We start from the raw sequence: 15,073 nt of genomic DNA, 5'->3' as shown, positions 1-15,073 counted from the left end.
TTTTTACTACACCTGATTGATACTACGTAAAGACGATTTGTTTATTTATACCAAAATTATGTCGCATAGTGGTTGTAATATATACATCCAGCAATCAGCAAGGTTAGACAACTTAGGACTTAATAACAAAATTTAAGAAGATAGATATATAATTCACCTTCAGCATGATGGTGATTTACAAGCACCGATTATTAATAGGACTCTTTGCCGAAGTTCATGGATGACCTGAAATAGAGCAAAACAAGATGGTTTAAATTAATAAAATACGCAAACCCAAAAAATAATCTAATCTTTTTAAACAGAACAATTATAGAAAGAGGAAATTGAAGAGAACGCACGGAGTTGGAAGAAGCGAGCTTAGCCCATTTTTGGATATGGGCACTGCTAGTTCTGAGGTGAGACGAGTATGCAGCTTCTGCGTTTATGAAGTAGACTGAGTTCTCTGTTGCCTCACCAACCCACATTTCGTTTTTCGCATCTTTTGCTCTTTTAATTAGATTGCAGAATCCAACCTGCCACAAGTTGAGAGACGCACAAACATTTTTCAAAACTTCAATTTTCTTGGTGCCTCTCTCTCTCTCTCTCTCTCCGTGTAAAACTAGACAAGATTTAAAATTTGTACATACCACGGATCCAACCAAATTTTGGCTGATGTGGGGAACCGAGATATCATCCATGGCTGGGGTGCTGAAGCTTATAGCAAGAAGGCTGTATGAGTTTTCCCCTGAATGTTGGGTGGATCCATCTGTCACAAACACCCACTGCTTCTTTTGTTGAACATCCGTGTATGCATCTCCAACATATACAACGTACGCAGCGATATCAAATTCACTGACGGACATAATCAGAGTTGTTAGGGTATAAATTCGCAAAGTAAGTGTGATAAAGAGTGTTTATCAAAAGCTTGGATTGAGAATAAACCTTGAAAAAGGAATTTCACCAAGATTTGACAAAGATATTGGTTTACGTGGGTTGAAAAAGGGCCTGAAACACAGGGAAATTAAACACATTAATGAGATAGAATCCAGTGTTTCTACGAAAGAAAAAGTCCACGAAACAACTTACTGAAAACTTTCAGAAGCTTTTGGAGACAAAGGTTGCCATCTTGAGCTAGACCCTCTGGCATGTAAGTAAAGTGTTTCTGAATCTGAGTTCATTGGTACTAGCCCTTTCATTATATATATTTTTCCCTCCGTCAGCTCGGTTCTCTGTCACAGCAGTAGTAGACAAACAATAAACTGTTTTATGAATCTCTACAAGAAAAAGGTTGCTCAAGCTAATCGATGACGCTTATAATGCAACAGTACAATGATGGTAACTATTTTCTGATATAAACAACAGTCCACAGAAACTCCAATAAGCTTATATTTAGAACTCCCTGTTCCATCTAAGCTCATATGGACAAGGTTCGTGTAAAATTATGAGCCACTTGACGAAGTGCCTTCTTTTAGATTGTGCATGAAAATTTTCAGATTTAGGCATTTGAATATACCTGTTTCTCTGTAGGATTCCAGATTGTTACTATGCCTTCTTTTGGATTGTGCTCTCCTTCATAACTTAAGCTCGTCAGTCCAACAAGCCTAATCCTCATGAATGGAGTGACATTTCTTTCACCTAAGCCCGCGTCTTCCAGAGCTTTTGCTACTGATTTTTCCATCTTCATTTGCTTTGCTGCCTGAGGTTCAGAGTAAAGCAGTTAACTAGTGTAATTGATTTATGAAGAAAACGCAATTAATATTCTACCTCGTATTTTGCTTTATATGTAGTGAAAGATGTCAACTGCTCCGGGCTCATTTCTGCCATTAGGAATTCAGGTTCAGCAGCTGTCTCTAACAGCTTATAGACCTTGGCTCCTTCTTCGCTGTCAGTGTCGTTCTGGCTGTTAAATCCATTGATTCCTCTCTGGTACTCACACATAAGACCTTCAACAACAGCTGAGCGCCTAAAGGAAACAGGAAAAAAAGCCAGGTGAGAATGAGAATAAACCATGAGGAGCTGCAATCTTTGGCTCGTTTGTTGGCAAAACCATCCATATTCAGAAGGCAAGAAGATTTCCTATTATATACGAATAATTTCTTTCCGTCCCAAAGCCACTTAAAAACATAATATTGTTGTATGTAACAAACTTTTCTAGCTTTGATGAGTTGATCACATAAATGTTACTAAAGATTGCTCTCTACAGTTGTGATGGAATTTCGGCAACTGACAAACTTACCTCTGATTATGCAGCTGGATAATTCTACTTTCCATTCTCTCTGATCGAACTATTGACTTCTTTTCACCTAATCTGTATGTTCCAAGAAAATATAAGTCATTGAAATAGCATAGAGGAGACCAAGTTGCATTAACAAGCACACATTATACTGACTTTTCCTTGTATAGTATGGGGTATATTCGTGTGATTCCAGCTAGCGTTTTAGGCACAGGACCCCCATTGCACTTGATACAGTTGAAAGCTAGAGGGACACCAATTTCTTTACCTTGAAGAAGAGATCAAGAGGCAATCAATATAAAGAAATAAAATATGAAAGCACAAAACCACTATGAAATAAGCAACTCAAAGGATGTAGTGAGGTTTAAAGCTACTTACAGAATCCTAGTCGGTCTGCCCAGTGAGCTCTGTATGTCCCATTAATATTCAACAACAAACAGATTGTACTTGAAGTTACTGCCTGAAAGTTAGGTTATATGAAACTATGAAGAAACCAACATAGGAAGGTTTCAAAAAATCTTATAAATTCAATGTCTAAGAAACCTCAAGAGGTGATGTTGGGGTAGCCCAGCCAGAAAGTCCTGCCCCGAGGATCTTCAGATAATAGATAAGAACGTAAGCATGCTGTAAGTCAGTGATCTAACCAAATAAATGTTTTGCAAAACAAAAATTTAAACCTTGCAAGAAAATAACTTACTCGAAGCTTCTGCCCAACAAACAATTTTCCAGCATTCAGCTGCTTTGTTAGCACCACATCCAGAGCAGCATTAATCGAGTACCTGTGATTTTAAATAAAAAAATCTTAGGAAGGAGACAAGAAAACAGGTAACAAAACAACACTAGCAATTTCATTTTCATACCACCCATCAGTGAGTTCTACTTTCACATTGCTGCAACTATCAGAACCATGTGTTTCCTGAGAATCATTGTTGGTCTTTGGATTGATAGCTGATATGCAGAGCACCATCATTGAAGAAGCTGGAGCATCACCACTCAGGATCCTCTTGATTGCAGAGCAATGACCATGATTGACCTCTCTCTCATATCTATGTTGGTAGATTTACCATGTTAGACTTTGCACGAGCTTAAATAACAACGAAATGTGTTGTGAGACTGGAAAACCTGTATTTTAGTTCCTCCAGAACATTGGTGACTGTCAGAAATTTTCCTCTGCATTTTGCTGGGTAGTATATCTCGTAGCATGCAAGCTTCCAGACTATCCACCTGTAGTGATTAGTGACCCACCTAGTGCATATATAGTGATAGATAGTTAGTTACTAGATACAGAAATTATCTAATAAAGTGAGAATCACAAAAGTTAGTTAAACGGTCACAGACATTTTTTGACATAATAAGCAGATAACATAGGTAACTTGAAACATTACAAGAGACAGAGAAATTACTTTCTCGATGCATGTTGTAAGGAAGCACCAGACTCTGCCAACATTTGAAGAAAAGTTTCAGCTCCAACCATGTTTGAGGAAGACTCATCACGGAATACATATTTATCTGCATTACTTGATTTGATCCTTCTGACATGGTCTGGCACATAATCCATCTAAATCCACATTGTAAGTGTATTTCAGTGAATTAAAAACAAAAAGGTACATACAACTCAATAACACGTGAAAGGGACAAAAGATTTACCTTGGTCGTAGCTGTTGGATGCATTCCAAAATAATCCTTAATATATACTCTTGGAGACCTTTCTGGATATCTTGTCGAAAGTACCTTTTTGGAACTAAGTGTATCAGAAGATACGACAGACAAACCTGAAATTAGACAGGACACAGAAAAATTATACATCTGAGAGCCAGCCAATTAACTTAACATAACATTTGTTTAACAAAAAGAAAATCATATACCACTTGAAGCATGCAGATCATTTTTCTTTAAAGGAGTTTTAAAGGAGGAAATCCTTGGCCTTTTAAAAGGAGAAGCGGATACTGTCTTTCCCAGCCTTTTCTTTTGAGTACTGTCTTGTTTATTGTTTGCATAAGCTATACCGCGATTTGTTATATCGACAAGTGGCTGGTCGGCCGGCCTTCCAAACTGCTTAGCTCTTGGATTGAAACCGTTTTCCTTGGAATTGTTCACAGCCATATCTGATGATAAAGGCCTGTTATTTGATAGTCCATGTGTAGCAAGTTTGGTGATATTCAGAGCACAGTCTGCCTCATCAACAGCCGCATCAAATTTCTTGATCAAATTACCCCCTAAAGGTAGGTTCTCCAATTTCACTGACCTAAACTGCTTTGAAGATGACCGAAGAGGAGATACAAAACTGTTTGACGTATGTTTGTTGCTTGTTTTTTCTTCATGAGCAGTATAAACTGTATTGGCGCTTCCACTGTTTATAGCAATATCACCTAACTTTTCATCTTTCTGTGGTGTAACAAATTGATCACCTGCTGCCGCTACATCATCAAAGAAAGCCCCTAATTCAGGATCCCCAAGAAGATTTCTGGCACGATTCAATGCCTCAGCTGACACTGACAATGATTTTCCATCAGCAGTCTGAAACTTTGTTGGAGCAACCTTTAAAGATGGATTTAGGATTTCAGACATCTTCCCTGAAATACGATCCTCAAATTGTCCTGGAGTTCTTGAATGATCCTCCTCATGCGTTTTTAATCCAGACCACTCACGTTGGTGGTGGGAAGAAGACGACTGGTTCACATGCGTAAATTCATTCAAATCATCTTCTTCTAGTCCTAGCAATGCCTTGGCTCTTGCCAAACCGGCAGAAGATACATTAACCTTCTTGTTAGAAGCTGTCTGGAAAAGTGAATTGGGAACACCAAACCCACTCTCCCTGGGAAGAACGTTGGCTGCACAATCAAATAGAAGCTTATTAACATATCAACTGTAAACTCATTTTTAATAGTCATTCCCTTTAAAAAAAAAGCAAGATGGTTTTGTTGATTAATTGTTCACTATCAGGTGATAACAACCGAACTAAAAAAAGCAGTGTTCAGCTTAGAGATCACAAACCACAAAGAATTAAACCGGAAGTTGAATAGAATAGCACAACAACAAAAAGTTGGAAAATATAAACGTGCAGTCAAGGTTACTGGAAACAAGAATATAGAGAAGAGGAGATTAAAAAAACACACCTGAGTCATTAATCTTATCACCCCCAAGAATAGACAAAGCTTTGGCAATTGAAGACTCTTTCAGTGGGACGGATTTGCCTAAAGCCGTCGTGAACATAGGCAAAGTTCCAGGTGTACCAACTGCTCGCATTTGGGGATTTGAGCTATAAGTGTTCTGAAAATCTAAAGAACAGGGAACATTCAAAAGAATTTCTCGAACTCATAGTCACAAACACTATGTGATAACTGAAGAAAAATAAGAAACAACCTGAATGAATCACATCCGCAATTAAATCGAACAACAGATGTGAATTATAAAAATTTGCTTTATTGAAAAGGGCGTTATGAGGGAATCTGAGTGTACCTGAATAGGAGGCAACATTGTCATCAGCTAAAAGGGATTTGGCTCTAGCAATCGAAGACTCTTTTAGAGGTACAGACTTCCCCAGCCCAGTCCTGAACATTGGGATTTCACCAGCCATGGGCATTGATTCTTCCCGTTCTATAAGCTTCGAGCATCCTTTGGGAGCATCCAAAAACATCATAGTTTTTAAATCTCCGCGTTCAATCCTATCTATGACCCCCAAATAATTTAAAAGCAAAAAAATGTAGAATCACCTTGAAGCAAGAGATCGGGCATGGAAGGTAGGGGAGCTGTGAAGTCGAGCGCCTGATTTGGAGTAGAATCATCCGAGCCGGACTGAAGAATCCGGCCAGCTACTTCCCACCGGAAACCATCGCCGCTGGAATCGGGAAATAACTGCCACGTCGACATATCTTCAGTTCTAGGGTTTCTTCGATTCGTTTGTTATTCTATCTGATTCTGTCGATTCGAAGAACTTCACTTCCTGATTTCAGAATTTTCCTCTATCTACCCCCACGCGACGCCATGAGAGAGATTGTGCTGAAATTTATTTTTCTAATTTTAATTTTTTTCCCCAAAAACATTTACCCAAAAAAAGGAAAAAAAAAAAAAAAAAATCTGAGAGAGGCGGGAAAGTTGAAAATTATATGGGCCGAAAATAATAATACATGTATCAGTGGCGTCGTTTTAACTTTGGCCTTTTATTTTAATAATTGCTTCCACTTGGCCCAAGTATTTCAAAAGATCGATCTGTTCTGTTCAATGAAATTTTAAAATTACATTGCAACAATGGCGAAGAAAAAGATTCACAGAGAAATTTACATTAACAACAATCTCCACCGTCAAGTAAATTTCTAAACAACAACATAAAAATCCCAGATTCTGAGAACCGTAGGTTATTATTATACGGGGGAAGGGGCGGCGGAGGGTGCCACGGAGGAGGTCGTGGGGACACCGATGAACGAGAGGAATCCCGCGGCGGCAGGATCTTGCTCGTCGAGGAAGAGATCATCGGGAGCTCTAAACGCCCCATGGACGCCGACTGTTGCGATACCGATCATGAGAGCTGAGATCAGTACAGATCCAACGCTGGTGAAGAAGATCACGGCGATCGTTGAGAGGATCAAGGCGCCGAGAGTTTCGTATTCGGAGAAAGATCGTCCGAAGAGGACAAGAGGACGATCCGATGGACGGAAGAGGTAGAGGAAGAGCCACGAAGCGGCGAGGCATAGGAGGAGGACTAGAGAGAACGGGTGGGCGAGAAGAGAGAATCCTAGGATCAGAGCGACGATGCAGACGTAATTCACCCTGAAATAAGAAGAGTTCTTCCGGAATCGCGTCGCGGCATCGGCGAGAGATTCAGGCTTGGTAAAGGCAGATCGATCGAGGAGCTCTGACCACGGACGGCTACGAGATAGACTACCACGAACCGTTTCGGTTACGCCGTTGACGAAGGCACGGACGGCTGGAGGCTGCGACTCCACCACAGCGGTTACGATCGGTGGCTGAGTGGTGGTGGCCGTTGCGGTGGTGGAAACCGGAAGCACATGGGGATCTGTGGACACCATTCGATTTCGAGATGAAAAGGATCCAAGATCAGGAATGGGACGATCGATTGGTTTAGTTACAGATTGATACGCCTAGTGTTGTGTATTTATAGGTTTACAGTTACGCGTTTTTCAACTTTGATTTTCTATTGCTTTACCTCATTAAATAGATGATCCATTTTTTAATTAAAGTGTGACCATTTGCTGTATTTTAGTTTACACAATATTCTAATGTAATTCTTCCTAATTACTTAGGCTAAGTGCATTTGACCATTAATGTTCCAGTGATAGGAAGTTTCCTTCATACATGTTAATCTATGTTACTCCGTCATAGTAGAAGTAGAAGCGACGTGACAATGATATTGCCTTTACCCTTTTTAAAAGAACAAGCCAGAACCGTGAAATCCAATTCACTCACCGGAAAAAGTAAAAAATAATAAAGGGTTACCGATAACACTGTGCTACAACACTCCAGTCTTTTGGGCAACGAAGTCCCAACCTTAATTGACATATGATTCGACCATCTTATATAACATTCAATTTCGAAATGTAAACATATAAGAGGGTAGAAAAGACAAACTTATTAACCTTTATTTTTACTCTAATACCAAGTTGCAGCAGCATCATAAAACATAACTGGTATTTCTTAATGCAACTCCACCAAACATTAGATATGTTTACAGCGGGAAATAGTTCAAGAGTTACTTGATCAATGAGAACAGATCATAGGAGCGATGGAATACGTTCATACATTGCAAAGACAATCACATTTATCTCTCACCTGCCACGGAATTAAAGAGTGCCCCCGTTCCAACCGAAGAAGGATCCCTGCAAGGAGAACCACAAGAGAAAAGAAATGCAGATTTGATATATCAGGATCAGGTTATAGGCATAAACACTCTATATGATGATCTACCATACCCGTTAGAGAACAGAATTCTCAGATAAGTAGAACCTCGTATATAACTCAAAACAAACAATGTAAAGATTGGTTGTTTAGATTTGTGGAAACTGTTTCTGCAATTGATCTAATTCTTTATCGTGCCTAGTTTGTGAGTAAAAGTTATAGGTCTGTCTTATGATGAACTTACACACAAAAGATGTAATTGTTCCCTATTCATGACCTAGTAGTGCTGGTGTAAAGCGTGTAAACACTGTGCATATTCTTGACTTTGATGGGCCTAGAGAGACAACGAACAATGAAAATGAGACATGGACGCCGGAACTCAACACATCACATTTGATTATGTTATGTTACTCCATCAAACAAAACAAGTTTTTCAGGGAAAGAATTACTTGCCTTGGTGTCATAAAACTTGAGGAAGAATCGAGACTTGGGCACTGATAGCTTAGTCTCGAGAATGGCGGAAACAGCAGCGCTTAGCTTCTTGTTCACATCAGCATTAAGGCCACCAATAGAGACTAATTCACCATAAGCTGCAGGATCCTCGGTCCCACCAAATGCCATAGGCACTGAGCCTTTCAACACAATCATCACATACTGCAAATTACAACAACAACAACAACAACAAAAATTCAGTCAAATAAAGATTTTAAAAAAACACGACAGGACAAAAAAGTTGTAAACATCACTAACATAAACCAAGCAATCTTCAAAGCAGACCAATATTGTTGTTTCTCATTTGAAAAACAAACTTGACCAATGAGAAATACAAGGGGTCACGAATGGCCTAGAGACATTGTGGTAAAAATACAAAGACGAACCCCACATCCAATTTTGCAATCGATAAAGCCGATTAACAACAACAAGCTTGTTACATATTTTTAAGCCTAGATTGATGATATACAAAAGAACACCAACGACTGTACAACCAAGTCAAGAAAACGTGAAGGACTGATAAAATAGAAGGAAACAACAGATCATAAACTAAATTAGTTAGGGTTTTGATTATGTGAAGAAATCAACAATCGAAGAATGAGATCAATTCGCACACAAGGATAAATCACACGAGAAAATAAAGGATGAAAACACAATTTTGAACAACGATGGAGCAGAAGGAAACGAATTTATAAAAGTTAAAATCGAGAGAGAAAAAGAGGGATTACATTCTCAGGCTTGCCGATGATTTTGGCGACGGTGGAGGAAGCTTCCGAGAGAATCGAAGATGTATCGATGCCGTCGAGGTTAACGTTCGTTGAGAGGTTGAGGCACGGCATCTTCTTCTTCTTCTTCTTCTTCTTCTTCTCTATCACTCGATGCCAAATTTTTTTTTAGTGAGCGGATAAAGAAGTGTAAGACCACTCTGGAATTTCCCATTTTATCCTTGAGGTTGAAACCCTTTTTTAATTGTTCGCTTCGGCCCAAGTCCATCGTTGCTTCCTCGTATCGTATTCGTACGTGGGCTTTTTTTTGTTGTGTTTCTTTTCGTGATACGTTGCGTTTTGTGCTCTCTTCTTGTTTAATAGTATATGACTACCGGTTTAAAAATTGGTTGCCAATTGTCAACTGAACCCGAACGAACCAAATTGGTTACCAAGGCAAGATGTTTTTTTCCCTACAGAAGCAAATCTATTTTTTCCATTTTGCTTCTTCTTAGCTAAGTAAACTATGCCCCAAAACGTAGTGCTCCTAACCCTTAACGGCATATGAATGGCTCTCCGTCTCTCATGAGTTTATCATGTCTTACAGCCACCAATGAAAATAGCTTCGAAGTTTTCATTTACAAAGCCACTGCGGATAGATAGCAACGCCTACCAATCGAGGAACAAGGCACGTTTTTCCATCCTTCACCTTCCTTGAAACACTCAACCTGTAAACACACACATGATCAAGGTTAAACGGTCTGTCTAGTTATGCTAACTGTTGTTTAAAGTTCAGAACTAATCGTACTCGTACAGTGTCTAATATGTCTTCTCCTTCCCCTTTGTATCCTCCGATGACATATATTGAGTCTTTAACCACTGCAACTGCTGAATATCCTCTTAACTCCTTCATCGGTTCTCCAGTGATCCATGTCCCTGTCCTTGGATCATAGATCTCAACACTGGATACCATACTCTCACCATCATACCCACCAATCGCATATCTGCAAAAGTGCAGATGTAGAAGACAACCTTAAACATCTTAACCAACATTTCTTTGTTAATTTGTTGTCAACGTAAACACTACATAAAAACGAAAAACAAAATTCACGCCTAAACAGAAACATACAAATGATATAATTCTAGTTAGTAAGTGAGTATATGTTGCAGGGTGCTTTGTTATTTGATAAATTGTTCTATCATCAAAGAAGAAAAGAATGGTGAGAAGAAGCTTACAGTTTTTCGTTCAGAACAACAAGAGAATGGCAGCCTCTTCTTGACTTCATCGATGCAATATTCATCCATGAGTGCTCTCTAGGATCAAACCTTTCAGCTGTGCTGTTTGAGAGAGAGAGAGTTCCACATTTCAGTGTCAAGATTGGGAAAGAACTCAAAAAAGCATAAGTGAAGTCTTTAATGTTCTTACTTCAGGTACTCAGTGCCATCAAAACCACCAACAGCATAAATTGAACCGTTATGCTCCACAGATGCAACTGCAAATCTCTGAGTTCACAGAACAATGATCAGCCAGAGAATAGAACAATGATCACCATAAGTCACGCGAATAGAGAAGAACATCTACCTCCTTTGCCATTGACCTTGTTATGATCCATTTCCCAATATCTGGGTCAAGCATCTCAACATCTGAAAAACTTTGGGTTCCATTCCCGCCTCCGATTGCAAATATTTTTCCATCCAAAGTGGCTCCACCTAAACTCCCTTTTCGCTCATTTAAGGAGGGGCACAAGCTCCATTGGCCATCAGTCTGGTTATATGATTCAACTTCAACCAAAAAAAAAAGGAAGAGGCAAAACATATATCAAAGGTCAGGTTTAAATATTGGTTAGATAGAAATAGAAGCGAAAATACACACAGCTGAAGTGAAGTGCATGAAATCAATACACCTCACTTCACCGTAATTTGCTGAAAGCCACAGTAGTATGCTTTGGCTAACCAATTTCTGTTTTGGATGTTTGTTAAGAAAATCTGAAAGGTTTATAGATGAGCCTTATACAGGCTTTAATGCACTAAATAATTAACACATTTTTTGAGAGAAAAAAAGATAAAGAAAAGAGAGGGCATACCTGTGTTGGTCCAGCCACGGCCACCATCATCACCTCCAAAGACATAGATTTTATCATCCAATTTTGCCACCGAAGCATTTGAACGGATATAACTCGTTGAACTATGAGTCTTTACAACATTGCTGGATGGAAAGTATGAAACCACTGATGGCAACCATGTTTCAGAATCTTTATCGAATCCACCCAATAGAAGAATTGACTCGGCTGGATCTAAGTTTGAATCATCAGGTGAATGGATCTCCCTTTCACTATCACCAGCTTTGGTGATTAAAGAACCTGATATAGACTCCAGCATGTTGCACCGCTCTCTCAATCTATGAATTTCCTTGTGTGCTTCGTCCTGAAATACCAAAAATCGAAAAGTCATGTCATGGTTTCTTCACCACGAAATTTTGAGCTTATGGGTTCCAAAAACAAGAGGTATCGAAATGAACATCTAACTGAAAATGACAGAGAATTTATTTCTACTGAAACGGAGACTTTTCACACGTCAAAGCCTGATTATAGTGCAGAGACTATGATAGCTCAGTGGGAAATCATTGATGTCACAAAATGCAAATAACAGTAAACGAAATCTTACCAGCTTCTCTTCCAAGTAACACATCTTGGTTGAATTTTCCAGCCCGTTTGCCCTGAGTTCCTTCACCTCATGCATCAACTGCAAAATGCAATATGATCCCATTAAATTTTATACGCCCTAGATACATGATAAGTCTCAGTCAACTATATATCATCAATAAGAAGTAGTTTTTGGAACAGATGCTATCTTGGAGCAGTTACTTCTTAACAATTCCTTCAATATGATAGCTAATACAGACAGTTCTACACAGTTAATAATTGACAGCTCAGATGGTTATATGTAGAAAGCAGGAACAGACGTGACAGTTGCCTAAAACTTGTATATTTTGACTGAGAGAACTGGGGGTTCTCCTGAATTAATATCTATGTTTCCCGTTATCCGCTGAGAATAAATATAGGAGATGTGTTGCTCTTAACAGATTTAAACATAGACTTGTATAGGAAGTAAGACTTCAGGTATTATAACTGGAGACCTAGTGAACGTACCTGGCTAATTGTATGTGGAAGAAGAGATGAGACAAGAGAACTGCCATCACTTTTCCCTTCTGAATATGTTTCCTCTTCAAGTGTATCTCTGTCTTCCAAGTTCATGCAGGTGGGAATGTTGGCTCGTTCAACAGTTTTCATAAGACTATTCTCGCCATGCTCAAAGGCGAGACCTTTCAGTTTCTCAAGAACAAATTCCTTGTCAATTTGTTTGGGCTCGTGTACGTCTGGATGATTCTCAGAGAAACCAGGATGAGAAGCCGCAGCTGAGGAGTCAGATTCAATGACAGAACTGAGTGGCACTTCCAAGCTATCCACTGTTTCATTCTCCGAAGGCTTAATCTCATCACTATTCTCTTTCTTTTCAATCAAGTGAAAGATCTGTCTTGTGTTTGATGTATTCATGGGTGGTTTAGGTTCCACAGCAAAAGAAGTAAGCAGACATATCAACTTACTAGCCTGAAAATGATCGAGCTCGAACCAAAAATGGTGAGGACTGTAGTAATTATCTGCAATAGCAGGTTTAAATTTTTTCTCGGAAAGTGGTTCACACTGTAACCTCATACTGATTTGAACCTGCGGAACCATTAAAGACCATTATTCATAAACTGGTTATGGAAAAGGTCGGCAGGGGATATGCCTACTGAAAACCATACGTGATCCAATATATCATAGAAAAATATAGTCATGAAACTGATGAAATCTCTCTACCTGTGCAGGATATGAGGTTCTGTCAGAACCATCAGAGGTCCAGCCATAAGGGTCAATATTCAGCTGACCAGGACCAGCAGCCTCAAAAATGCCATGAAGTGTACGATCAGAATAGTTGAAAAGAAACAATGGTAAACCAATGTCAATCTTCTGCACGTATGAAATGTGGTTGTAGGGTAAACCTGTCAAAACCATCAGCGGATTCAGGAAGCATGTACATAAAAGTAGAAACAGCACGGCTAGCAAGCTAACAAGAATAAGGGATGTGATACTACATCCAGCAACTTGAAAATTTGAATCACCAGAGACATAAAAATGAAAAGCTACACAGTAAAGCCGAATCAAAGATACAAACATTGCGGGAAATAAAACGATAAAGGGCATCAGCATACAACAGTGAACAAGCAGAGAATCAAAGTAGACAGCAAACAAACAGCTATATTCAGTAGAAGCAGACAAAAAAGAAGCATGCGAGATGAAGAAGCTTAAGAAGAAGACTCACCAAACAGCTGTTTCGACATACATTCTTTGATGGTATTCTTAGTGCAGCCAAATACAACACCACCTAGTTGACTTTTCGTCAGGTTTCTGAATGAAACTTTACCCCTCCGTTGAGCCATGCTGGGTAAAAGATTAGAAAGTCAATAATTCACAGAGTAAAACAAATCCAGTCCTTACAATTAATTGAAACGGGTCTATTGAGCCAAACATTGCAATTTAAGCATGTATTCAAGAGAGACAGAGTCACAACAGCACAAGAGAAGGAGGAAAAACTTCAAACACATGGTGTGCAAGTATAAATAGAATGAAACAGGCAGCTTAAGGAGCCATTGATGTGAAATTACAGAATCACTTAAGAAATTTCCATGATGGTAACATTCAAAACACAAGACAAACAATGTATACAACTTGAGTCAGCTAACGAACAAGCCACCACAGAACTTAACACACACACGCAAAAAAACCCAATCGGCTGGAAATTCTAAAACAAAAAGCGCAGAGTTTTTGTCAAATCGAGTAAAACAAACAATCCAACACAAGGAAATTTACAACACTGCTCGAGAAATCAAAAACAAGCAAAGAAGCATGCGATGAGATAGATACTAAGCGAGAGGTGCGTGAGTGAAAATGTTACAAAGGAAATCAAAAATCCGACGTGCCGGACTCAAACACCGGCTTCGAAATCGTTATCGGAAAAGACACAACCAGGTTGACGGATTTATCTATATGTTAAAAACCCTAGGGGGAAAAAGCCATAGACGAGTACTGGAAACCTAAATGCAGGAGAATCCGAAAGCAAAACAGGGAAAATATGAGCTTAATCAACAAAGAAGATCGAACCTGGTGAGTCAGAGAGGTGGTGAGAGAAGTCCGACGAACAGAGAGAGAGTAGAGAGACTTAGGTGATGAGAAAGACGGTGACAAGCCCCAGAGCGACGGAGGAACTCTCTCTGACCACCTTTCTTTACCTAAGCGACACCTATTTTTTAGCTTTGTTGTCACTCCATATTTTAAAATATAGCTTTTCTTTCTTTTTTCCTCTTCAAAATGTTTTACAAAATTAAAAAAAATATACTAAATAAAGTTTTCAGTTTTTGGTAAATATATTTGCCAATATATTTTGAATTATTAGTCAAGTCGTTTCCAATTTTTTCCTTCTGCAAACAAAAAAAAATACAAAATATTTTTTAAAAAAATACTAATAACTTCTCTTTTGCATATAATTATAATTTTCCTCGATAAGCTCGGAGTGAAAAAAAAAAGAGAATTAGTCATATAAGAAAAACAAGTAAAAATATAATATTATCTTTAAAAGCTCATGTGTTGTCAAATCATGGCATGCAAATTATGTAGCATAGGCCATGATGATCAGTAAACTGATGAGGAATATTGTTATTTTTGTCTTGATAAAATTTCTTAATCACACAGAATAGGTGGGTCAATATAATTTA

General features: G+C 38.8%; 4 protein-coding genes across 6 annotated transcripts; all 4 read right to left on the bottom strand.

Annotated features, from left to right (window-relative positions):
* Nucleotides 1-20: 20 nt before the first annotated feature.
* LOC104768297 (protein BREAST CANCER SUSCEPTIBILITY 2 homolog B) lies at nt 21-6,288 on the bottom strand. The gene is made up of 20 exons (XM_010492230.3): nt 5,926-6,288; nt 5,672-5,827; nt 5,329-5,490; nt 4,078-5,043; nt 3,860-3,984; nt 3,616-3,770; nt 3,335-3,457; nt 3,073-3,258; nt 2,910-2,991; nt 2,756-2,806; nt 2,591-2,672; nt 2,369-2,480; nt 2,216-2,287; nt 1,744-1,942; nt 1,493-1,675; nt 1,066-1,208; nt 922-984; nt 627-831; nt 339-512; nt 21-225 (listed from the first exon to the last, which is right to left on the bottom strand). The coding sequence occupies exons 1-20, from the start codon at nt 6,080-6,082 to the stop codon at nt 160-162; spliced, it is 3,462 nt and encodes a 1,153-aa protein (XP_010490532.1). The 5' UTR covers nt 6,083-6,288; the 3' UTR covers nt 21-159.
* A 118-nt stretch (nt 6,289-6,406) lies between these two features.
* LOC104768298 (PRA1 family protein B5) lies at nt 6,407-7,239 on the bottom strand. The gene has a single exon (XM_010492232.3). It carries the CDS (start codon nt 7,237-7,239, stop codon nt 6,574-6,576), a length of 666 nt encoding a protein of 221 aa, XP_010490534.1. The 3' UTR covers nt 6,407-6,573.
* Nucleotides 7,240-7,789: 550 nt separating this feature from the next.
* Nucleotides 7,790-9,603, bottom strand: LOC104768294 (uncharacterized). Of its 2 annotated transcripts, XM_010492224.3 has the most exons (4): nt 9,286-9,603; nt 8,519-8,719; nt 8,310-8,399; nt 7,790-8,046 (listed from the first exon to the last, which is right to left on the bottom strand). In XM_010492224.3, the coding sequence occupies exons 1-3, from the start codon at nt 9,394-9,396 to the stop codon at nt 8,343-8,345; spliced, it is 369 nt and encodes a 122-aa protein (XP_010490526.1). In that variant the 5' UTR covers nt 9,397-9,603; the 3' UTR covers nt 7,790-8,046; nt 8,310-8,342. The 2 variants fall into 2 exon arrangements, with proteins under 2 accessions (XP_010490526.1, XP_010490527.1); XM_010492225.3 differs by lacking the exon at nt 8,310-8,399 and having other exon boundaries at nt 9,286-9,562.
* A 56-nt stretch (nt 9,604-9,659) lies between these two features.
* Nucleotides 9,660-15,027, bottom strand: LOC104768293 (uncharacterized). Of its 2 annotated transcripts, none has more exons than XM_010492221.3 (11): nt 14,463-15,027; nt 13,624-13,742; nt 13,122-13,303; nt 12,411-12,986; nt 11,926-12,003; nt 11,346-11,685; nt 10,844-11,043; nt 10,688-10,764; nt 10,498-10,599; nt 10,070-10,265; nt 9,660-9,989 (listed from the first exon to the last, which is right to left on the bottom strand). In XM_010492221.3, exons 2-11 carry the CDS (start codon nt 13,739-13,741, stop codon nt 9,900-9,902), a joined length of 1,959 nt encoding a protein of 652 aa, XP_010490523.1. In that variant the 5' UTR covers nt 13,742; nt 14,463-15,027; the 3' UTR covers nt 9,660-9,899. The 2 variants fall into 2 exon arrangements, with proteins under 2 accessions (XP_010490523.1, XP_010490524.1); XM_010492222.3 differs by having other exon boundaries at nt 10,076-10,265.
* Between the last annotated feature and the right edge of the window lie 46 nt (nt 15,028-15,073).

This window comes from Camelina sativa, chromosome 20, assembly GCF_030686135.1.
Source record: "Camelina sativa cultivar CO46 ecotype springtype chromosome 20, ASM3068613v1".
In the NCBI taxonomy this organism is placed as follows: domain Eukaryota; kingdom Viridiplantae; phylum Streptophyta; class Magnoliopsida; order Brassicales; family Brassicaceae; genus Camelina; species Camelina sativa.
This window is presented reverse-complemented; position numbering and strand designations above follow the sequence as displayed.

Excerpts from the sequence above, each read along its gene's own strand:
- LOC104768297 (XM_010492230.3), bottom strand. The coding sequence starts at position 6,082 with ATGTCGACGTGGCAGTTATTTCCCGATTCCAGCGGCGATGGTTTCCGG. Across the intron at positions 2,673-2,755 it reads CCCCAACATCACCTCTTGAG|GCAGTAACTTCAAGTACAAT; the intron begins GTTTCTTAGACA and ends CCTAACTTTCAG. Across the intron at positions 2,481-2,590 it reads GGCAGACCGACTAGGATTCT|GTAAAGAAATTGGTGTCCCT; the intron begins GTAAGTAGCTTT and ends CTCTTCTTCAAG.
- LOC104768298 (XM_010492232.3), bottom strand. The coding sequence starts at position 7,239 with ATGGTGTCCACAGATCCCCATGTGCTTCCGGTTTCCACCACCGCAACG.
- LOC104768294 (XM_010492224.3), bottom strand. The coding sequence starts at position 9,396 with ATGCCGTGCCTCAACCTCTCAACGAACGTTAACCTCGACGGCATCGAT. Across the intron at positions 8,720-9,285 it reads TCATCGGCAAGCCTGAGAAT|TATGTGATGATTGTGTTGAA; the intron begins GTAATCCCTCTT and ends TGTAATTTGCAG. Across the intron at positions 8,400-8,518 it reads TCAAGTTTTATGACACCAAG|GCCCATCAAAGTCAAGAATA; the intron begins GCAAGTAATTCT and ends TTGTCTCTCTAG.
- LOC104768293 (XM_010492221.3), bottom strand. The coding sequence starts at position 13,741 with ATGGCTCAACGGAGGGGTAAAGTTTCATTCAGAAACCTGACGAAAAGT. Across the intron at positions 11,044-11,345 it reads CCGTGGCTGGACCAACACAG|TTGAATCATATAACCAGACT; the intron begins GTATGCCCTCTC and ends TTTTGGTTGAAG. Across the intron at positions 10,266-10,497 it reads GTTGTTCTGAACGAAAAACT|ATATGCGATTGGTGGGTATG; the intron begins GTAAGCTTCTTC and ends GCACTTTTGCAG.